This window comes from Pongo pygmaeus, chromosome 7 (genome assembly GCF_028885625.2).
Source record: "Pongo pygmaeus isolate AG05252 chromosome 7, NHGRI_mPonPyg2-v2.0_pri, whole genome shotgun sequence".
Taxonomy (NCBI): domain Eukaryota; kingdom Metazoa; phylum Chordata; class Mammalia; order Primates; family Hominidae; genus Pongo; species Pongo pygmaeus.
The window spans coordinates 145691306-145715207 of NC_072380.2; the positions used below are offsets into that span (position 1 = coordinate 145691306).

Consider the following 23902-nt stretch of genomic DNA (forward strand, 5'->3'; position numbering starts at 1 on the left):
TCCAGAGAGTCTTGAACATTTCCGGGCACTTCTGTGTGTGCCTTGCTCCTCACTCCTTTCCCTTCTGCCCACCCCCCCATCACCTCTTCATATATAACTGTGGAATTCAAGCTAGAAATGATGTAGAGGTAGGAAACTCCGGAGTTTGGTAAACAAAAACTATTCACTGTGAATTCATTTGATTACTGAATACCCTCCTGTGAGCGGTATGTCACAATACAGAAATGAGAAGCTCAGGCTGCAAATAAAACTTCCAGATGAACTCCCACCTGACCAAAGGCTCTGAGGGGATTTGCCTAGCTTAGGTGTTCCAATGGAGACCTGCATTGTCAGTGCAGGAATGGCCAGCTATTTCAGGTTATCTTACGGCACAGCAACAAACTGTGTTCTGTTCTAATATTTAGTAGCAGACACAGAATCTTACATACAAAATACCTGTGAAAGTGGGGAAAAAGATAACAGCAGCTGATACAAAACAAAATAAGAAGGGGCCCACACTTGGCAGCAAAATATGAGGGCTAGAGCTTAAGAGAAGGCAGGAAATTGTAACTTGAGAGAAGGAAGAGCAATTAGGATTAATAGAGGAAAAATGGCCAAAAAAAACTTGCACCTTAGTATTGTGACCATCCCTTAACTATGTAACCCTTTACAAAGAGCCATTAAAACATACTTTAAATGGCATATATTTTTATTTTTTAATGAAAAAGAAAATCTTATATGTTTGTTCACGTTTTGAAATCAGGCTTACAAATGAAAATCTTAACTTTGTAAATAGAGTCCTGGTAAGATGCACAGAAACATTGCTATTTATAAACAGCAGGTGTTGAGTTTGGTAATCACTGTCATCTTTGTAATTAATTATTGCATTTGAGGAGAATTTATTCTGAGCTATTTACTTTATCTTAGAAATGGCACTTTTCCCCAGATGGTTAAATTAGAAGAGTGGTCTTTAAGCGGGAAATACAGGATTTGAAGTAACTTTGAAATTTTAAAGACATCTGAATGTTAAAGAATTGACATTATTACTGTATGAGGCTTCTAGTATGTTTTTTAGTCTATAGTTAGCACCATGAGGGAGTTTCAAAATTCTTTTATTTACCACTCAACATTATTTTATATATCCTGCTGGTACTTATGTACCCAAAACTAAGCATTTTATAAATGTTATTACTTCATTTAATCCTCATATTAACCCTTTACAATAGGATCTGTTTTCTCCATTTTACCAACAGTTAACTGAGAGAGAGTGAGAAAGAGAGCTCTCCAGCTCTCATAGCTAGCTAGTGGTGAAAAGCAGATTCATTTCAAATCCAAGCAGTCTGACTTACAAGTCTGAATTTTTAACTTTAATCACCATGCTGTTATTAATACCTGAAATACTGTTTATCAAACTGTGTATTCTTCTCTTCATCAAGTTTTTACTTGTTTTTATTGGCATACCAAGTTCTTGTCCCTATCTGTTATTTTAATGCAGTTATGCAAAGTAATAATTTAGATTAGTTGTTTTTTATTATTTTATGAGGTAGTAGGTTAAGATATGTTTTGATTAACAGAATTGGTTTACAAGACATAATACTAACATTGTGTTTAATTTGTGTGTATGAGAAGGCACCGTGTTGGGATTTAAGAGTGTCATCTTTGCCAGTTTTTAGCTTTGTTACTTTGAGCAAATCACTTCATCTGTCTTTCATGTGTCTGTAAATATAAGGATACTACAGGCATACAGAGATTAAAAAGAAATAGGGTTAGAAGTGAAAAGAGAATTGAAAGCATTGCATAGTAAAAAAGATTCCTTTGAGGAGCTTCTAAGTCATTGAAGTATATAGTAAGAGAGATAAGCATACATAAATCTCTACCAGGAAGGTCTGATATTTGTGGTAAGAGTGGTACAAAATAAACATTTAAGCTAGAAAAGTTGGCACAATCAAGGAAGGGACTTTATGTAGGAGACTACTTCTGATCTAAGCCTTGAAACATAACCAACTTTTATTCATAGTAGCCAAAGGGAATTGAAGTGGGGAATACAGACAGGGTGCAGAACGCCAGGTTTTACCTATTAAATATCAGCCATGTTTTATTTTAGCACAAAACTGAGATTTCTTTCATTATTTTTACAATCAGATTCTGCTTCTACTTTTACTTTTGCTGAAAGGGCAACATATAATGGAGTTGATAAGAAGGCAGCCTTGAAGGTTTACTATAGGGATTCAAATCCTGCCCATAACACTTATAGCTAAGCGACCTTTGACAGGTTATTTAAATTCTCTACATCCCAATTTCCTTTCTTCTAAAATAAATGGTAATTGATAGTTTTATTACATAGATTTATTATTTGAATTAAATAAAGTAATCATTGTAAAGTACTTGATATAGTACCTGGCATTTAATAAATGCCCTTTCCATGTCGGGGCCTATATGGTGTTGGGGAAACTGTGGTTATGGTGAGGCCACTGGAATCAGAATAGCATAGTGCTGCCCAAAGACTGCTGTGATCTGACAGCATCGGCATCATCTGGGAGTGTTTCATTCCCAGTGTACTGGAGATGAGGCCCAGGAATCTGGGGTTTAACAAGCTTGCCAGCTTGTGCACCCTTTAAATGTTGAAATACACCGATATCATTTGTTTGTTAAGAGTGCAGCTTCCATAGTCAGGCTGCCTGGGTTTGAATGTTGGCTTTGCCGTTGATAGTTGTATATTCTTGGGCAATTTACTACATCTGTCCTGCCTCAATTCTTTACTCGCAGTCCTACTTCGCTCATTAGATGCTTGTGAGGATTAAAAGAGTTAATACACATAAAGAACTGAAAATTGCATTTGGCACATAGAGAGCCCTCAATCAGTGTTGGTTGTGCCGTGGTATTTATGATGATGAGTGTAAGTTTCCCATTGCTGCTGTTGCAAATTACTGCACATCAGTGGTTTAAAAAAATACGTATTTATTATCTTAAAGTTCTGGAGGTCAGGAGTCCAAAATGGGTCTCTCTGGGTTAAAACCAAGGTATCAACAGGGCTCCATTTTTCTCTGGAGGCTCTTAGGGACAGTCTGTTTTCTTGCCTCTTCTAGTTTCCAGAGGCTTCTGCATTTCTTGGCTCTTGTCCTGCTCCCATCTTCAAAGTCAGCAGTGGTCCAGTCTTTCTCATATTGTTTCACTCCCACGTCATCTCTTCTGCCTCCATCCTTTCACTTTTAAGGACCCTTGCCATTACATTGGGCCCACCCATATAATCCAGGGTACTCTCCCTGTTGTAAGGTCAGTGGATTAGCAACCTTAATTCCACTTTTCCACATCTCTTAGCCTATTTAAAAGTTCTAGGGTTTAGGTCATAGACATTTTTGGCAGACTATTCTGCCTCCCACAACTGCCAGCTTCAAATGAATACTTAGTACAGACCAGTGTGTCTTATAAGCTCACTTTTCCACTCTCTGTCTTTCCTTTTTCCCACTCATTTCCACCTCTCATTTCCACCTCTCATGTATTCCCTAACCTGTGTCACTTGACATCCTTTTCCTCACAGAGTTGAGGAGACAGACATCATCAGGTGGGAACTTGCTCATACTCTGTCCGCAACATCTTCATGCTTACATGAAAATATTCATCTTCTTAGCCTCTATTAAAATGGAAGGAATGTCTGCTTTTCTTAATCTAGCATTTCTCACCACTGCCATCCCCCTTTCCCACATCTTAAGGTTCATGTAAGTGATGTGTAAGATTTCCCATCTTACAGAGCCCTCTTCTAAACTTCCGTTTCTTCTCTGGTTTCTCCACCCTGCATTTACTCTTCAGCCCCATCTCAGACCCACTTTTGTTGCCTTGTTGCTCAAGCATAAACCTGGAAATCAATCTTGATAATGCCATCTTAGCTCTCGGCCTCCAGTCTATAACAGCACTCCATCTTCCTTGAAATCTTCCCCTTAGTTGCCATCACCCGAGTTCTGAGCCACCAACATTTCTTGCCTGGACTACTGCTGTAGCCTCTGAACTGTCCCCGCACTTCTGTGTGTGCCTTCCTGCGCTCCATCCTCCATTCCACAGCTAGAGTGATCCTCTGGAAATGAAACTGTCACATCTTGCTCCTCCTCCACACAAGCATTGAATGACTTTTTATTGCATTAAGGTAAAACTTTTAAAAAAAAGCTAATCTGGCTCCTGTCACTCTAGCTTTGTTTCCCCCTTATTCACTGTGTTCCAGCCAGTCTTACAGCTTGCCAAATGTGGCATGCACTCTTCAGCTTCAGAGCCTTCCCACATGCCTGGAATCACACCCCCACCTCCTTTTTTCCTTCCCTCACTATACCCTCAACTCTTCAGTAAGCTGCGTATGGCCTCTCTCCTTGCAAACATCTGTGGGACTCATTACAAAACTGAGAAAAACAGAATTTTTACAGAGTTCTTCCAGGACTAGTTAATTACCTTGAGAGATTTTTTACTTGAAAAATTTATTGATCAGATTATCCTTTATAATTGGTGTGCCAGACATCAGGAGAACCTCTTTTACGAATTGCGAGGAAGAAAAAAGGTGAATTACCATCTTGCATATCTTTTTTTTTCCTCTTCAACTTTTATTAGGTTGGTACAAAAGTACCTCAATTACTTTTGCACCAACCGAATAAGTTCTGGGGTACATGTACAGGATGTGCAGGTTTGTTACACAGGTAAACGTGTGCCATGGTGGTTTGCTGCACAGATCAACCCATCACCTAGGTGTTAAGCCCAGCACGCATTAGCTATTCTTGCTGATACCCTCCCCCACTTCCCGCAGGCCCCAGTGTGTGTTGTTCTTCCCCATGTGTCCATGTGTTGTCATCTTGCATATTTTACTGCAGACATAGTTGTGATTATAATGGAGAGAAAATGTGAAATAATCCTTTTTCACCTCTGTAGTACTTCACAAAAGTTTACCGGTACCAGTTAGAACCTGGTGCCCCCTACTATGTATATATTGTCTGGGGTATATTTGTTTCCCAAGTGTTCTTGCTAAACCCAGTTCATCAGATACATATGTAGCTTTTCGTGGATGAGAAGCGAAAGTGGTAGCATGATTATTTGATGTATCCTGAAACATGACTTTCGTTATTTTTATAGTGACCTTAATTATCTGACACTTTATTAATATTTCTTTCTGTATCTTATGTTGCAGACTATTCAGACTATGAAGACAGTTCCCTCGAATTTTTGGAAAGGTGCTCTTCTCCACTAACTCGATCTTCTGGGAGTTCTCTGGCTCCACGAAGCACGTTTACGGAGAAAACTACAACCTATCAGTACCCAAGGGCAATTCTGTCCGTTGATCTTAGTGGTGAAAGTATGTGTAACCATGTGATGGTTAAAACAAGACTTAGAATTCCTAAATGTGTAACTGAGAATAAAACATACTCTGTTAAGGGCACGCGATTTAAAAACTTGTTAGCTAAACTAATATGAAAGTCTTGATGTGAGAAATTTGAGCTACTTTTTAATTTATATGAAGTTAAATTGGCTTTATACTTATTGGTGGAAAAGAGTCATAAGGAAAATATTACTAGTGTATATACTTCTGTAGGTTTTTGTACATATATTTTTATATTCTTCACTATCAACTGACAGAGTAGGTATTATTCACATTTGATATATAAACAAGCCGAAACTTACAGGGTAAGTAGCTTTTCGGCTTAGCTAGTGTTAGAATTAAAACTGTAACCAAGGTCTGTCTTAACTCCATAGATAATGCTTTCTTAAATAAATATTTATGGTAATCTTAAAAGTATACTTTGAATTCCTGGTCAGATACCTCTGTAACCAAAGTCCTGAGATGTAGTCAGACAACTGATTTAAACACAGGCAGGAACTAAGCGCCCTTAGGTAGTCAGAAGGCCACGTCAGCAGTGAAGGGAGCACTGGAGTTCAAATCTGTTAGACTTTCCTGCAGGTCCAATCCTGACAGTGGGAAGTGTTGAAGACTCTTACCTTGCTTCCAATATTGTAAACAATAGGAAGAGAGATCCCAGCTCTAGACATTGAGGGCTGTGGTGTAAGAGTAGAGCTCTAATGCAGTAGCTACCAGAGTCAGAGAGCGAGGAATAAGGGACGGGGCCTTCAGCAGAAGTGCAACCTAGGATCCTTATGAGTCAGCTCACTTCCTCCCTTTTTCTTTCTTCTGACTGACCTTGATGGTGGATACTAGGTTAAATGTTTGCTTTTGCACCGTTTGCTTCCAGGTCTAAGTCCTCCCTGGCTCGTTATGGAGAAAGCATTTTCTTTCCTTTATAGCACATGACACTTGTGAGATTTTATTTTTAGAAGCTTGAGGTATGGGAGGGGATTAAAAAGAAGTTACCACCACTCTTTTCCAGCAAATACAAGTCTGCTTTTTCCCACGGTTCAGTGGTTCTTCACCCCCAGTGAACCTTACAATCATTGCTGTGGTTCTTTTAAACTATACTGATCATGGATCCTAGCATGAGGCACAATTGAATGAGATTTCTGGAAGGATCCTGGCAAGATACAACTTCTAGGTGATTCTGTGGAGAAGCAGAGGTTCATAATCACATTAAGAACTTCCTTACTGTGAATCATCAAGATCTGAAGATTATCTCTTGCTATAGAGAGATGGAGAATAGGGGTTATATCTAGGCTAGTTGTGGTGCTGAAACAAGAACCCTTGAAAGAGCATGAAAAGAGCCATAGATGTGTACTCTCTGTTCTTCTTAGTCTCTGCCCTGCCCTTATGATCAAGTACTGAGTCAGGAGAAAGAAAAGGAATGTTAATAAGGTCTTAGGCCAGAAATTCTCAATGTTAGCATGTGTCAGAACTGCCCAGAGAGTGTGTTAAAACACATTTCTGGGCCTCACCCTCAGAATTTCTGAGTTCCAGCAAGTTCCCAGGTGATGATAATGTTGCTGATTAGGAAACCACACTTGCAAAATGCTGTCTCAGGAAATAGCAATGACAGTTTAAGGGGTAGTTGTTGGAAGGCAACAGCTATTCTTGTGGCTACTCAGTTGGAGCCATTGTCTAGGTGGCTATTCCAGTTTAAGGGGGAACTTTTATTTGCTTCTTACATAACTTTCAGCTCTGTCATCCATTTTACTCAACTTCCAAAACTCAGCTAAGCATAAGTTTAATGCTTGGGAGTTATTCAAACTAGATTTTCTGGAGAGTATGATAAATTTGCTTGCTAACACCATAAAACTGGTAATCTTTGCCATGCAAGTATATGTGAGATACACTAATTCCTTTCAATGGTATAATTTCAAATTAATTTTTATTTATTTATTTATTGAGGCAAGTTCTTGCTCTGTCGCTTAGGCTGAAATACTGTGATATGATCGTAGTTCATTGCAGCCTCAAACTCCTTGGCTCAAGCAATCCTCTTGCCTCAGCCTCCTGAGTAGCTAAGACTACCAGCACAGGTCATCATGCCTAGCAAATTATTTTTGCTTTTGTAGAGATGAGGTCTTGCTTTGTTGTCCAGGCTGGTTTCAAACTCCTAACTTAAAGTGATCCTCTCACCATGGCCTCCCAAAGTGCTGGGATTACACGTGTGAGCCACTGTGCCCGGCCCATTTAATACTGTTTATATGCTACAACAGTGTTTGAAACTGTTTTATCCACATTCCAATGAACTTGAGAAAGCCCAAAAGAAAATTTGGATTTAAGCCAGCAAGATTGTGGTTGGGTGAAATTTTCCTCTTTAGGTTCTTTTAAAACAAGTTATACTGTTCATACTAGATTTTCCATATCTAGTTGATTTACTAGCTCCATGAATATTTTCAGATATTTCTTTATTATCTATTTCTGCTGTCCTTCCTTCTGTATGTCCCTGTGACTTCAAAGAGAAGAAAACTTTATTTTTCTATAAAACATTAATCAACAACAAAACATTCAAAAACATTGAATCAAGAAAGAAGTAAGCAAGATTAGAATCTGATAGAGGAAACACTAAGTCATGTGAAATATGTAGAGTATAAATAGCGTGAATTTTTAAAGTTCAGATCTGTTCAACTTCGGTCCGATCTGATTAAGTCTGAAAAGAAAATATTCTCCCTCTGACTCTCTTCTTAGTTCTTCTACAAACATTCTGGAGTGGCTATATTATATATCAGGACTCATTCTAATCATTGGGGAGGTAGCATTCAACAATGCAAAGTTCTTGCTGTCATGGATTTTGATATTCTAGTAAGAGAAGACATGATAAGCAGGTGAAGGGATAACTCAGAATGTGGCTGGGGGATAGGATGTGAGGTAGGAAGGTGCTCTGCTGATTAGCCTCTGTCAGGAGCTCACACAGCATTATACGATGTTCTGTTTCTCATGATGACTCAGTTTTCCTAACATTTCTCCATCCAAACTACTGCAAAAATTTTAGTGTTCCATCATCATTTATTTTCCTTTGTTATAAATAAAGATTCCCCCGTGTCTGTCTCAATTTTCTTTTCCTCAGTAACCTGAGCAAAATGGTAGGCTTTGGCATTGTCACTGTTATACACACACGCCTAAAACCTGGCATGTAAATTGAGTTGTATGTAGTAGTCATCCATATAGTCTAGTTTCTAGGATATGCTTAATCTAAAAAAATATTTTTACCGAGACAAAATTAATACATTTAAAAATTCCTTGGGGAACTCATGGTTCCAGTTTTAAGAAATACTGGTAAAGTCATTAAGAACACAGGCTTGAGAATCAGGCATTCCTGGTATTCAGTTGGTTTTCCCACTCCATGGCTGCGTTTCTCAAGCAAGTTATATATCCTGTGTTTAAAGTGCTTAATACAGCACTGTGTGCTTACTAAGTGCTTAGTACAGCACTGTGTGCTTACTAAGTGCTTAGTACAGCACTGTGTGCTTACTAAGTGCTTAGTACAGCACTGTGTGCTTACTAAGTGCTTAGTACAGCACTGTGTGCTTACTAAGTGCTTAGTACAGCACTGTGTGCTTACTAAGTGCTTAGTACAGCACTGTGTGCTTACTAAGTGCTTAGTACAGCACTGTGTGCTTACTAAGTGCTTAGTACAGCACTGTGTGCTTACTAAGTGCTTAGTACAGCACTGTGTGCTTACTAAGTGCTTAGTACAGCACTGTGTGCTTACTAAGTGCTTAGTACAGCACTGTGTGCTTACTAAGTGCTTAGTACAGCACTGTGTGCTTACTAAGTGCTTAGTACAGCACTGTGTGCTTACTAAGTGCTTAGTACAGCACTGTGTGCTTACTAAGTGCTGTAGTAGTTGATGCTGTTGATACTGTCAATAATGGTATTGTTGATTTTAGACCCTAGGCAAGCTCCTTTACCTCTCTGAAGTTGTTTATAGTACGAATAATAAAACCTGTCCTCTTTACAATCCAGAGTTTTTTTTTTTAAGTGATTTTTCAAAAAGCACTTTATTAATCCAAAAAAGAAAGAAGAAAAAGAATGAAGAATCAGTGGTGTGCTAGAGCCAGCTTGTGCTGGCTAATGGGGGCTTACTACACACCTGTCCCCAGGTCCACGGACAGTGGTGTCACACTGATAATATCACAAGGGGACAGCCCAGGGTTTTTATGAGGGTCAGAAGGGATAATGTTTGTGAAAGTGTATGGAAACTGCAAATTTAAATCATTGACATCAGCCTTAGCCATAAATTCTGTAAGCATGAAGTCTAAAAGATACTTTGAGTTACTTATAATAGTGTATCCTATAAGATGTAAATCGTTTGTTTCTATGTCCAGAGACAAGTACAGTACAGTGTTCTTATTTGTTTGCTCCCCCTTTTAAAATGTTTAATAGCTTATGATCGCTTCTCATAGCTCCTTTCTTTATGAAAAATAACATGAAAATAGAAAAGTTGTGCTAAGTATACTTTTTGTATATATTCTAGACTTATCAGATGTAGACTTCCTAGATGATTCTTCAACGGAGAGTTTGCTTCTGAGTGGGGATGAATACAATCAGGACTTTGATTCAACCAATTTTGAGGAATCTCAGGATGAGGATGATGCTCTTAATGAAATTGTGCGATGTATTTGTGAGATGGATGAGGAGAATGGCTTCATGATCCAGGTAATTGGTTAACCTGTCTTCCCTATAATAATGAGTTAGTTGTTTCAGGTGCTTAGCAAATGCATCATGGTGTTTTATTTCTTTACTACTGAAGATAGTGGTTTCTAACTTACTATGTGGAAAATACCCATAGTAATGATAGGAGATTTCCTCGTTAAGTAGACAATGTTCTTATTTTAGCGTCTCTCTTCCTTTTCTAGGATATGTAGTTCAGTGCCTTCAAACTGAAACTCTTTAGAGTGATTAGGGTGGTAAGCCCTCACACGAAAGGGCAGGCTGCAGCAACCTTTCTCTTCCTCATCTGCATTCATGTTAATTATTATAATAATTAATAATTTATAGTCACCCTTCACTTGTCAGTGATTAAAACATAAAAATGTCCAGTATTATTAAAGGAAAAATTTTGTTGCCGGAGTTAACAACTTCTTCTTGTAAGAAAGATATCTTTAAGATAAAAGGAAAGCATAACCCACATTTTGTGATGCCAGAAGATTTGGAGATGTTAGTTGAGAGCATGAAGAAAGAGTAATCTTTTTCCTCCCGTTTTTCCGTGGTTTTATGGAGGGAACTATGAATTTATAACTTCACCACAGAAGTAGTACTTTAAGAGATCATTGCTATAGACACTGCTACCAACTTTTTTCCCCTAATTTCCGCATTTTAATAAACTATTTTAAGAGTTTTATGATATGATTGTGTAAATATCAGTGGGAATTAAATTAGAGAAATTATGACTTTTGTATGACTTAAGTACTTGATCAAAGCATATTCTAATAGGTGCAACAAAAGAAAGTTCGTGAAGTAGTTGACCATTTCAAAGATAAAATTCATCTTAAGTCATGACTTGATTTTGTTGTGTCGAATAAGAATCGAAGTGATAGTGGCAGTAAGAAGCCAAGCCAGCCAATTCAAAGAAAGGGCATGTATCTTTATTCCTAGCTTATTCCTAGTGAGGATCGGGTGACTGTAATACTTGTCTGTTTCCTGCAGTGTGAAGAGTGCTTGTGTTGGCAGCACAGCGTGTGCATGGGACTGCTGGAGGAGAGCATTCCAGAGCAGTACATCTGCTATATCTGCCGGGACCCACCAGGTAAGGCTTTCTGTGCCGTGCTGATTGCCAGGATGCCTCTGTGTCTCCTCCAGGATCCCAGAGTATATCAGCTGTGTTCACCACCACTACAGCAAGTTCTCACATGATGTCATTGATAGGTTCTTGGAAACTATGACTCCAAATGAAACAGCATGCTATATGCCATAGGAACTTAACTTGTATGTATCAATTAGCTTATAGTACAATTCATTTCATTATTCAGTGCGCCAGCTTCCAAGAACCTATTGATTACGCTTAGTGAGGACTCACTGTACTTCTTGGTCAGTTAGACTCCACTTCCATATTAAAATTTTAAAATATTTTTTCACTGTTACATTTTTATTTTCCACATTGATTACTTAGACAAATACATTAGCATATATTTATCAACAAAATTACTATCCTACTGGAAGGGAAGAGGTGTGACTTTTTCCTGGAGAAGAATTAGCCTCTGTCTGTTCCTCTGTATCCACTTCTAGCTAGGCTTATTTGTGGCAATTGGAGTAGATCTGCATTCTGAACTTGCATGCTATTGACCTGGCAGTTCTGCATGTTTGACTCATTGTAGAGCAGGTGGGGTCTTAGAATACTACCTGTGATGCCTTTATTTTACTGATGAGGCAGACTGAGATGAAATCTATGCCTTTGGACTCTCAATCCACCATGCTGTCTACTTGGTGCCTTCTTCTATGCTAGAGGATCTTCAGATAGCATATTCTGCATATCGAATTTAACTTCAGCCTCCAGGCAGGAAATAACTAGGTTTTCTCAAATAATAGGCATGTGGTGAATTGGTCCCATGACTACTGGAAAAAGAGAAAAAAGTCACAATAAGTCACAAAAAAGTCACAGTAAGAAGCAAGAGAATTAATTATTCACAGCCATGTGAATGTAGACATTTGTTCATTCACCAACATTTATAGTGTTCATTATTCATTGTATTTATTCAATAACAAATGTAGATATTTGTTATTTATTCAGAAGCATTTATTGGATGGCTTCTATTTGCCACTGTGGTGAGATGATTGATTTAAACCATGCCTTCAACTAGCTAGTAGTATAGTATGGGACATAGTCACATAAACACCTGATTGTAATAGGATCTAATTTGTATTAACATGGAGGATATGGAATTTCATAGGATTCTGTGAAATCACAGACATGGGGGAAGGGTTCCTATTCACTCAACTAGAACTCTATGGTTCATCCAATTCAAAACAAAGGTTAGTGAGAAATAATCCCTGTCTAGTTTTTATCCAGCCCTTTGAGCCTTTTTAGAGGACAGATGATGACTACAAAAAAATTGAAAGCGGTACACTCAAGGTTCCCTTTGCAAGTGTCGTCTGCCACTGACCATGTCCTTAATGGTGTTTCTTCTCCTGGGTGGGCAGGAACGCTGAAGGTGTGGAGGAGCTCTTCCTGCACCAGTTCCTCAGAATGCTGTCTTACTCTTTTTGAATCTGCTCCTAGTGGTAGAGTTTGCCTTGCTTAATGAGCAACATTAGTAGGGTAGCAGTTGATGAAAAATCCGAATAAGTGCAGTCCTCTGTGATTTAATGTCAACTTCATCTGCAGGTCAGAGGTGGAGTGCAAAATATCGTTATGATAAGGAGTGGTTGAATAATGGGAGAATGTGCGGGTTATCATTTTTCAAAGAAAATTATTCTCATCTCAATGCCAAAAAGATAGTTTCTACACATCACCTGCTTGCTGATGTCTATGGTGTTACAGAAGTGCTACACGGGCTACAGCTGAAGATTGGAATACTAAAGTAAGTGAAGGGCAGCAAAGGGAGGGTCACACTTCAGTGAACAATTTAATTCAAACCAACACTGTTGGCCTTTTGATGATCCAGAGTAACAGTTTGGAGGAGAGAACAGGTATTTGAATAAAGTTGCATTTTTAAAAATAAGGAAAGATTAACAACCTTTTGGATGCGTTGGTGCTTCCTGTCTATTCTCCTAGAATGTGTAAGTGTGGTTAAAGGTAGATACAGCAACTAGTATTTCAACACATTTTAGCTCCTGTCCCACTGTTTTGTATGCTTACCATATGTGCAAAATTAAGTGCAGTTGCTGTGGTGAACCCTATACGTTGTGTCCTCCTTCAGGAATGCTATCAAGATGAAATAGATTCTAAGCAGGGTGAGTGTTTTTTTTAATAAAGATTGATTTAAAGGTGATGAAGGGAGCCTACAAACCGAATTCACTTCTCTGCTGTGCACCAAATATGTTAGTCATCCCATAGAATTTTCTCTTAAACAAGTCTTTAAAGAACATATCAGAATATTCTTGAAGTCCTTATTTCCAGTCCTTCCTAATGCCTGACTGGAATTCTTCTTTAAAAGAACAAACAAACAAAAACCCACATTTTAAGTAAAAACAGGATGATTCACTGGTTCTTCACAAGATTTTCTTCATTTAGATGCACTTGCCTCGGCCAGAAACTTGCCCTATCCTCTCCTTCCCTTCCCATCCTTGTGTCTTTCACATCCTATGCATTGCAATTTGTGAACATTGTTCAGTCCATTCCTCTCTCACTTCTCACTGGTACTGTCTCAGCCAGGTTGTTAACATTTCACATGAACCATTGCCATGCTTGTCCATTCTCTGTGGCTCCAGCCTTGTACTCTATCAGTTCATTCTTTGTACTGCTGCCAGTGTAAGCTTAGTAAAAGATAAATATCAGCTTGTCTCTCTCCAACTTAATGTACTAGACCATCTTCCTGTTGCCCAATGGACTGAGTCCTTCCATGACACATACTCTGTCTACCATTTTATTGCCACATAATCCCTGTGCTTTTTCCCCCAAACGTCCCAGCTATCCCAAACCATAATCCCTAAATGAAGCAAGCTTTTCCATCACTTCATTTACTCACAACCCAGGATAAGCTTCTACCACTAGTGCCCCTAGCAGATGCCTTTCATAATTACCTGCCCAACTAGAGTGGACCATGTTCTTCTTGGCAAACTCCACGCATACTTGTGTCAGGCACTTTGGTATACTTAATTTTTTTATGCCTGTCTCCCCTTACTAAGACATGGGATCCTTTAAAATAGGGCTTGTGTCCTATTCATCATTTTGTCTCTAATTGATAGTGTAGGGTAAGTACTCAGTAACTATTTGTTGAATAAAATTTGCTTCAGTTTTTTATCATAAGCCTGAATATGAATTTGTTTTTTAAAAGGCCATGTAAGTGCTAAGACTTAAGGGAGGGAATAATTTATTAGGTCTTTTTTTAAAACCTGATTTCCTTCTTGGTATCAGTATGAGTTTCTCTGCATTCATAATTTTGCCAAGGATTTTAATTGGACCCTTTCTGTTTCATATACTTATAGGCCCTCTTTATGTTAATATTTTAAATCATAATATCTGTTAGTATGTACAATTTATAGAAAGTCCTACACGTCATGTGCTTTCATGTGATATTTTATTTAATCCTTATAATAAGCTACCTCATTTCATTGTTGGGTAGTGAAAGACAGAGATTTTGTGACTTGTTCAGGCTTCTCTATGGCACAGCAGAATTCAACCCCTTGGACTATTGGACTACAGTGCCAGCTTTTCTTCTACTATGCCTTTTACTGATTGAGTGTTTTAGTATTTTCTGAATATTAAATTACTAGGGATTCAAATGATAAAATTTATAATTTCAGAAACAATACTTGAGTGTTATTGGAAGAGAACTAATTTGACTCAGTATGTATCTAATTTGGAAAGTATTAATATGCAAACATTATTGAGCCTTTTGAAAGGTTTATATCTCCCAAATGTCTTTTCACTTCAGCTCTGATGATTGGATTTCTGTTTTACTTACTGCAGAATTAACTGTACAATATCATGCTTACATGTTCAGTGAGGATGAGGTAAATGGGCATTATCAAAGATTGTTGATGGGGTTGTAATTAGTATAAGCCCTTTTGAGGTCACTTGGGTAGTACCTATCAAAATAAATGTGCATGTTATCCAGCAATTCCATATCTAGAAATTTACCTGACTGAAATATTCTGACTTGTGCGCAAAGATACACACAGGTACACAAACATATAACAGTAGGGAATTGGTTGGCTTGACTGGTACATTTGTAACTATTCAGCTCTAGAGGAAAAGTAAGGGAAATCTATCTGTAGGACATGATATGGCAAGATGCCCATAGCATGTTACGTACAAAAAGGCAGATTGTATGTGTCCTGGTTGTGTCGCAAGAAGATGGGTGTACTTATCCATTTAAGAACTAATTTTAGGTATACAGAACAAGTCTGGAAGATTATACCTCAGTTATTTATGTTTGCCATGGGAGAGGAAATTTTTACTTTCTGTGCATTTATATTTAGGATTTTTGTCATCAGGAATTAATCACTTTTTGACTGAATGAAAGTCTTAAAAATATGCTCACATTAAAGTTTTTCAAATTTTACAATGAAAAAATGACAATGAAAAATCAGTAGAAAAAGAAATGCCTGTATCAAATGATGATGTGAATTATCAACACAATTTGTTATTGCTTTTCTGAGTATTATTTCTTTAATTGAGAAGATTCAAATTTTGGATGAAATCCTGGAGGGAGTTAACTTAAAGATTACCTTTGCTTTTGTCTTGAGTCCTAGATGTCCTCCTAACCTAGTTCTGAAATAGATTATTGTATTCAGCCTGTTAATAGATTTTTTTTTTTTTTTTTTTCTGAACTGCTGTTTTTCCAACTTTGTTTTAAGGAATAAACATCATCCTGACCTTCATCTCTGGGCTTGTTCTGGGAAGCGAAAAGACCAAGATCAAATAATAGCTGGGGTGGAGAAAAAAGTAGCTCAAGACACAGTTAATCGAGAAGAAAAGAAATATGTACAGAACCATAAAGAACCACCTCGTTTGCCCCTAAAAATGGAAGGAACTTATATAACAAGTGAGCATAGCTATCAAAAGCCACAAAGTTTTGGTCAGGACTGTAAATCTCTCGCAGACCCTGGGAGCTCAGATGATGATGATGTTAGTAGTTTGGAAGAAGAACAAGAATTCCACATGAGAAATAAAAACCGTTTACAGTACTCAGCAAAAGAACACGGAATGCCTGAAAAGGTAAAACTAGTTCATTTTTCTTTGCTTGGAAACTATGATAGAACAACAAAGGAAAATTTTATAAAATAAGACATTCTGAATTCCCAGATTTTACTTGTATTTCCAAGTTCCCCAGTACCTTGTTAAAGTAAGGAGATTTTTTTGTTTTCTCTACAGGAAAACACTGGCCATTTGAACATTTGATTATCTCCTAATTCAGAATTGTAGTAATTCAATAAACTGTTACTCTAACAAAAGTTTCAATTGTATAAGTACATTTAGATGCTTCTAAAAAATGAACCACATTGTATTCAAAACGAAAATGTCTGTGTGTAAGAATGTGAAAGTACATATGGGTGTAATGATTTGTCTTCCTCTTTATGTGAGTTAGATAAAAGGTGGCACTCTAATTGTCTTTTTAAAAAATTTTAGCATGTTTGTCAATGCATCCCACTATTCTGTAAGCTGAATTCTGACAGATCTATGTGCATTGGACATCTATAAATTTATTTCCTGTTCACTGGGATTATCTTAGAAATGTACCTTTATTTTTTACTGATTTTCAATTAATGAGGCCACTTTAAAATTAGTTGTTTTTTATTTTTTTATTTTTCTGCATTCCTTAACAAGTAATTACTGTAAATAAGTACTTAACTGAACTGGAACATTTGTATTTCGTATCATAAAGTTTGTGGTGAGTTATTTTGTTTAATTAATATCCCTTGTGCAAAATGAGTTATCTCTGGCAAACCTAAACGCACATTGTGTGTCTGTGTGTGTGCGCGTGTGTGTGTGTGTGAGAAGTAGTTTGTACTTTTGAAACTTGTAAAAGGTTTTTGCCTTTCTCTCCCCTCATTGATTTACTGTACTGTAACAGTAAAGTCCAGTCTATAGTTAATTAGATTTTATACTGGTCTTTGGAAATGCTCTTGATTTCTTTTCATCATTGCTTTCCCCTCTTATGTCCGCTTATATCACCAGTTGAGATTAATTGAGGAAGAGGCCAGTCTAAATTAGTCAGGAATTCTAATTATAGAAGAGAATTAGTGACTTCATTTATTTAGTGCATTTTATTGAAGGCTTCTTGCCTGTGTAGCACCATGCGAGGCATAGTGGAGGGAGGTGGTGGGTGCATCTGCTCTTAAGAACCACCAGCTGGAATTTGGTTATGTAGCAGTACTTCTTTAAAGATACCCCAGGAGTCAGATTGGATCTCACTAACTGTTACCACTGATGAGGTGTTTCATGTATCCTTACCTCAATGACTGCATTTCATCCCGTTCTTTGTGTTTATTTTCCAATGGTCCTTTGGAGAAGAATCCAGCTGAAGGGAATACAGTATTTGTTTATAATGATAAAAAGGGCACCGAAGACCCAGGAGACTCACATCTTCAGTGGCAGCTCAATCTCCTTACACACATAGAAAATGTGCAGAATGAAGTTACCAGCAGGATGGACCTAATAGAAAAAGAAGTCGATGGTAATTTAAGAAAGAACTAGAATACAGTTACTATAGTGAATTTATTGTTACTATGAAGAAGTTACTTAAAATTCTTAAATTATGGGATGAAAACTGCAGATACTCTCCATACCGATGGGGCTTTATTACTCCCTTTGTATTGTATTTAACACATTTGGGATCTTTTACGCTTAAAACAATATGACTGGGTATGATCTTAGGTGGTTTTTATTTTTTTAAGGTGGATATTTATTAAATACTGTCTATCTGCCAGGCTCCAGATAGATCATTTATGGATAAATTTATTAGTTTCATTGAACTAAGCTTTCTTTGGAAGTCAACATAAGGAATTTAAGCATGTTTGAAATGTGAAAACATTTTGAATATTTTTTACTTTGGTTAGCACTTGTTAAATTAACAAAAACTTCTACAAAGTTAAGTAGGTAAACCTTAAGTGGTTTTCTTTTATATTTTAAAGTTGTATCATCACACAGGAGGCCTGAAAAGTGAGCAAGAAAGATACTCTCATGACTTTATAGTTGAGAAACTAGAGTAACTTAGATTACCTGATTCTCAGTCTGTGTTGTTCTTAATGCTTTCTGACTCCTGTTTCTTCCTAACATCATAGACGATATTCTGCACCCCAACTTTACTTTTTTTAATTTGGCATAAGCACATGATACCTCTCCTCTATACTAAGTTAGAGCTCCTACTCCTTTTTTTCCCCCTTGAGAGAATAAGAGAGAAAATGGAAACCCATTTTAGAAGCCTCTTCCATCTGGGTGTAAGCTAACTGTAGAGTTAATGTAATGTTTTGAGTCGATGTTTGAAGAAAAGAAAATGCATCTTGACACTAGTTCATATTATTAGGGTAGATTTCCAAAGGAAACATTAATAAAAACTACAGAATATAATCAATTGCATTCTGCCTAGAATTTTAATATGCTTGTGTGTCTTTTAAAATGTAGTGTTAAAATAGTGGAACTGAAAAGAACACTGAGAAGTTGCTACTTCCTTTTCTTTGTTAAAAAGAACTTCTGGATTAAAAAATATGATTAGGTATGTTTTGTGTAGAGATGACAAGTCTAAATTAATAGAAAGCTTGAGCAGACATAGGGAACTGTTGTATCTTATTCCAGAAGTGAGTAAAAGGAGACCTTCAAAATGAAGTTAGTGTGTGTATATGTTTATGTGTGTGTGTATATGTATTTTCCCCCTTATATATAAAAATATATAATTCCTATATATATAAAGGGGAAAATTATCTTAAATGACAGATAAAAATTGCCAAGAGGGACTAGAACTCTGTGGGGTGGGATGACAGGACGCTAACCTCTCGGAAATGTCTTGAGTATGTTGGCCTTCTAAAGACGGGGAAGTGAACCCTTAACTCCATCACAGCTCCAGCTTTCTAATTGTTTCGTTTTCTGTCTGTTCTTCCAGTTGCAGTTTAAATTTGTTTATTTTCTTCTCTCTTTTAGTTCTGGAAAGCTGGCTTGATTTCACAGGGGAGTTGGAACCACCAGATCCTCTTGCAAGATTGCCCCAACTTAAACGCCACATAAAACAGCTCCTAATTGACATGGGCAAAGTACAGCAGATAGCAACTCTTTGCTCTGTATGACAACAGTGAACACTTAATGAAAGAATGTGGCTTTCTTCAGTCAAAGCGTTTTTATTATCCATGTGACGGCTAAGTGGATAATTTAAAAGCTTAGTAATGTCTGGTCATTCACTGATTTGTGATGTCAATAGGATGGCACCTTGGAAAGAAAAATGAAGAACAACTTTATCAAGGAAGCTAGTATTTAAAAACAAATTCATGAGCAAGCTGCAAATGAGAATGTGTTATATGCCAAGGAACAATGAAGTAGAATATAATGTATACTAAGGGATTTCAAGTTGGCAGAATTTTTGAGTAGTTGCTTACATGAAGCTCAAGATACCTGTAGAAAGAAATATGGTATATTTATATAGTTTTTAATAGAAAGATCTACGTTTATAAACCAGCACTTGGCCAAAAACAAAATTGTAAAGGAAATTTAAATTCTGGAGAATTCTACAGGGTTGCTCTAAGAACTGTCTTCTCAGCAGTTGATCCAGCTGTACGGAAATTTAGGGTATTTAAACTTTTATAGGATCATGAGCTGTTTCTTGGGCGATGAATGTTCTTAATCAGAAAACTGACAGTAGAAGTCTCACTTCTGGGGAAAACAGTTGTGGAATTCTTACTTCATTATGAATGTATTTAAAAAACAAACACCAAATAATTGGAATACATTGCAGGCATTAAGCTCATTAAAAACAAACTGGCTTGCAGAAGGGTCTGATGTGCCAAGTGATCATGATTCTGCTGGAAAGAGAATTTTAAATATTGTGGGAGTTCTCCCACCCTAAGTCTTAACGTAATGCCACCAGTCCATCCAAAACCTATATATCACCTATACTATATATATCATATATATAGTTGAATAGCAGTATTCAGGCTCAATGTACAGTTTGATCCTGAGTATGCTTGGTGTTTGCCTTCAGAGAAAAAAAAAAAAAAAAAAACCAACATTGTAAATAACCTCAGCTGGGATGAGGAGTGACAGAATATCAAAATAATTTGTGGCTGTGGATTTTTTTAACTGCTAGTAGTGGAATACTGGAAAAGCTTCATTTCTGAAGATGAATTTTATTTTTAAAAAATACATGCACACTCAAAACTTTTAGCTTTGATCACAAATGGACAAATTTCTGAAACCAAAGGCAACTAAGTTGCTGTGTTAGCTCTTGCTGGATTTTGAGCCTAGGTCCTACTGTCTGCCAGTACTCATGTGAGTTGTATGTGCCCCCAGTGCTACATACGCAGGTATGCGTAAGTGTGTATGCTTGTTTTAAACAAACACTCAACGTACATATGTACATAATCTACACATATTTATATCACATATCTAGTTTTATTACTATAGACTACACGAATTGGTGGTTAACATGAAATGTTACCTTTTAACAGACTGTTTTTAAAAATTAAAAATGTATGTATAGGTTTTGAAATTTTTTTAAAAGGGGAAAAAGACTGTTAAGAGGAGGCTATTTGGTGACATAACACTTGAATATTTTATGCCTCATTCTGTTTATCAGTTCTCGCAATCTGTATAAATGCATTTTAGAACTGATAGACAGTAAACTTGAATTTATCTTTGATAAGAATACATGCCACTGTACATTCAGATATTATTTAAATTTGCAAACACATTGTTCTATATGTAAGGGTACTGTATGTAAAACTCTTTATTAAAACTATTCCACATATCCTAAAATTTCAGCTTGCCTTTTTGCGGCCTTATATTTTGATGTAAAGATTAAAAGAATGTGCAGAACAGTCAGAAATTTTTATTGCCTTTTGAGATTCTCCAACTTGACAAATGTGCCAAAGATCAACAGACAGAAAATATAGTCCTGTGTATTTACTTGTCATACTTTAACTTTGTGAAAGATCTTACTGATAAATGAAAAGCTTTAGCAGAGGTGGTATTGTGGGGTAATTGCTTAAATTTGCATATCAAAGTAAAAAAGTAGTGCCTGTATTCCATGTGTGGAGTAAATTTGCTAATGTCTATATTTTATGATTGATACTATTATTTTTCCTTTGCGTTTTAAAATAATGGCTCTAATATTTTCCCTGTCATGGCTACATTCTAGACATTGAATTTATATCTTCTTTTTTTCAGATATGGAGCAAATAGCATCCTTAACCTATGAATAATGGTGTTGCCTAGATTCTTGTCACACACACAGAAGACCCTTTGTACCTAGTAACATTCATCCTCTCGATTCCTGGTGAACACGGTTAAATTCATGCACATTTGTTCTTGTAGTTTCTAAAAATTAGATCAATTTATTTGTTAGCCAGCAAATCGAAAATTCCATTATTAGATTACTGAAATTTTTGCTCTGCTTATATGTATACGAACTGGAAATCTGAATTTTAAAATTTAGATCTTTAAATCAAATTATTTTTATGCATATTTTCATTTAATATAGAGTATATCAATCAATTGAAGCCTTTCACAACTAGTGCGCTGAGCCTTTTCTTTAAGAGAATGAATTAGTTTCTGAGAAGTCAATCCATTGTGAAAAGTTTCAGATGAGATTATTTTCTTTTAGTCTTTTTAAATATCACTATATGTATTTAAATAGAAGCAATAAACTAGAGAGAGTGTTTCTTGAAAAGACAATGTTTTATTTGCCACCAGGCAGAACAGAATGAGCATTGGTAGAGAAGGCTCCCTCTTGGTATGTTACTGATAAACTTGTACTTCCTCATACTTGTTTGTGGTTCTACTGACTTATCTCCAAACTTAAGAGTAATGTACTTTGAAAACAACTTGGTTATTCTTTAAATTTCAGGTAAAACCCCTTTTCCTAACATTCATCTTATTTCCACTGTCTTATTTCCTCTCAGATGTTCATATTTCACATGTTCAAAATGAAGCATACTATTTCCCCTCCAATAAACGAAGTCTCCTGCCAACTTCACTGTCTCCGTTAATAACGTTACCCTAAGAGTCCAGGCTTCAAACACCGAGTCCTCCCTCATATCCATATCATTAAAACAGATAATGTTGTCTTCTTACTTCTGAATCCTACTGAAGGTCCAACATTTTTTATAAAATAATGTCATGAAGATATTACCACTGACCTCTAAAACTGTAACTTTGCCTTTATTCTAATTCATCACAGTTGTCACTGCCAGACTGTTCCATGCATTGCACATGTTCCATGCATTGTACATGTTACCTGCAGTATCTAATTTGTTCATAAAATAAGGTAAAATGATCATTTTCTAGATGAGGCTGAGGGATAGAGACATTTAGAAACATCCTGGATAAGACATAAGGGGGCAGGTTCAGGATTCAAATCCTGTGCTATTCAAGTTCATAGTCTTTCCAGCAAATGTGCTTCAACTATTCTTGTCATTTCAGTTTTCTGCTCTGGAATGTCTAGTGACTCCCTGTTTCAAACCATGTCAGGTCTTTGTAATCTGGATCTTTTGCAATTTACATAATCCTCAAAGTTATTTAAATGTAGCCTCACTGTTAAATGGACCACACTTGTTTTCCTCTATTACCTTCGTATTGTTTTCCTCTTCTGGAAGATTCTCCACTGTTTATTGTCCCTCTGTAAACCCAGACAACCCTTCAAACTTCATTTCTTTTCCTATGAGAAGTGATCCATTACTGAAAACCTTTCATGGTATCCTGCATTGTACCAAGATATGGAGGAACTACATCAGTGATTAATAATATAGTGGAACAGGCATGAACTTTGCAGTCTTGGACTCAAATTTTCACTCTGGCAATTTACTAGCAGTGTGATCTTTTGGAACTTTACTATCCTTATCTGTAAAATGGGAATAATGCCCAGCTTAGAGCCTTGTTTTGAGAATTAAGTAAAGCAAATAAAGTACCTAGAAACTGTTACTAAATAAATAGAAATTTCATTAGACATTAGGGTTGTCCATGTGCCAGCTATTAAGCTTAGAGGCTGGGGATGGATATGGGATTAATAAGATCACAGTCCATAGACTAATGGAAGCATAAAAATATTTTTCAACAAGATAGGTGCTATCAGAGAGTACAAGGAGATGAAAGATAATTAGACTTGTAGGTGGAGGGGTTTTTGGGAAATAGATGATGCTTGTTAATTAAAACAGTGGTCTTCTCATATCTTTTGACTGTAAGTGGCCTCTCTAAAGCATTTCACTCCTGGTACACCTGTCTTTGGGTACTCCTGAAAGTAGAGCAAGAGATAAGACTTGATTGTACTTAGTTTATTCAGGAAATGATCCAAGGAAGTTGAAATGAGGGAGAAACAAAGGTGTGGGAGGGGAGGGAAAAAGCTAATATAAATATGCATAATTGAAGACACTGCCATGAGCAATGGGGCTTCGATTCTTCCATTTGAAGTTGTTTGTAAATTTAAACTATTGCAAAGGATGATTTCCAATTTGCAAATATTGACATTCAAATAAACCAGTTACATTATTTTTAAATGTATACAATAGAATCAGAATACAGTTTTGTTACTTACCAACATCTGTTTTTAAAATACATGAGCAATCTTTAACATTTAGAAATTTTACATATGTTTATATTCTTCCTTCTGCCTTTCCACGTTACTTACTAACAGAATATTGTTTTCTGTAATTATAGGTCTTTATCACCCTCTCATACTTTTGTCCACAAAAAATGGTGCATTGCAATTTTAAAAAGCATCAAAATACACACCGCAAACACTA

The 23902-nt window shown here is 36.6% G+C and overlaps 1 protein-coding gene across 19 annotated transcripts in view; it reads left to right on the plus strand.

Annotated features, from left to right (window-relative positions):
• Positions 1–22135, plus strand: part of PHF20L1 (PHD finger protein 20 like 1) — a 73962-nt gene extending 51827 nt beyond the window's left edge. For 12 of the 19 annotated variants that reach the window (XM_054497774.2, XM_054497784.2, XM_054497780.2 and 9 more), the window contains 7 exons: positions 5141–5305; positions 9834–10015; positions 11006–11105; positions 12681–12876; positions 15818–16178; positions 17472–17637; positions 19098–22135. In XM_054497774.2, coding sequence (XP_054353749.1) covers positions 5141–5305; positions 9834–10015; positions 11006–11105; positions 12681–12876; positions 15818–16178; positions 17472–17637; positions 19098–19240 — 1313 coding nt within the window. In that variant the 3' untranslated portion in view covers positions 19241–22135. The remainder of the gene's footprint in view (positions 1–5140; positions 5306–9833; positions 10016–11005; positions 11106–12680; positions 12877–15817; positions 16179–17471; positions 17638–19097) is intronic. The other 7 variants (XM_054497782.2, XM_054497787.2, XM_054497775.2 and 4 more) reach the window with 1 other exon arrangement.
• Positions 22136–23902: the final 1767 nt, after the last annotated feature.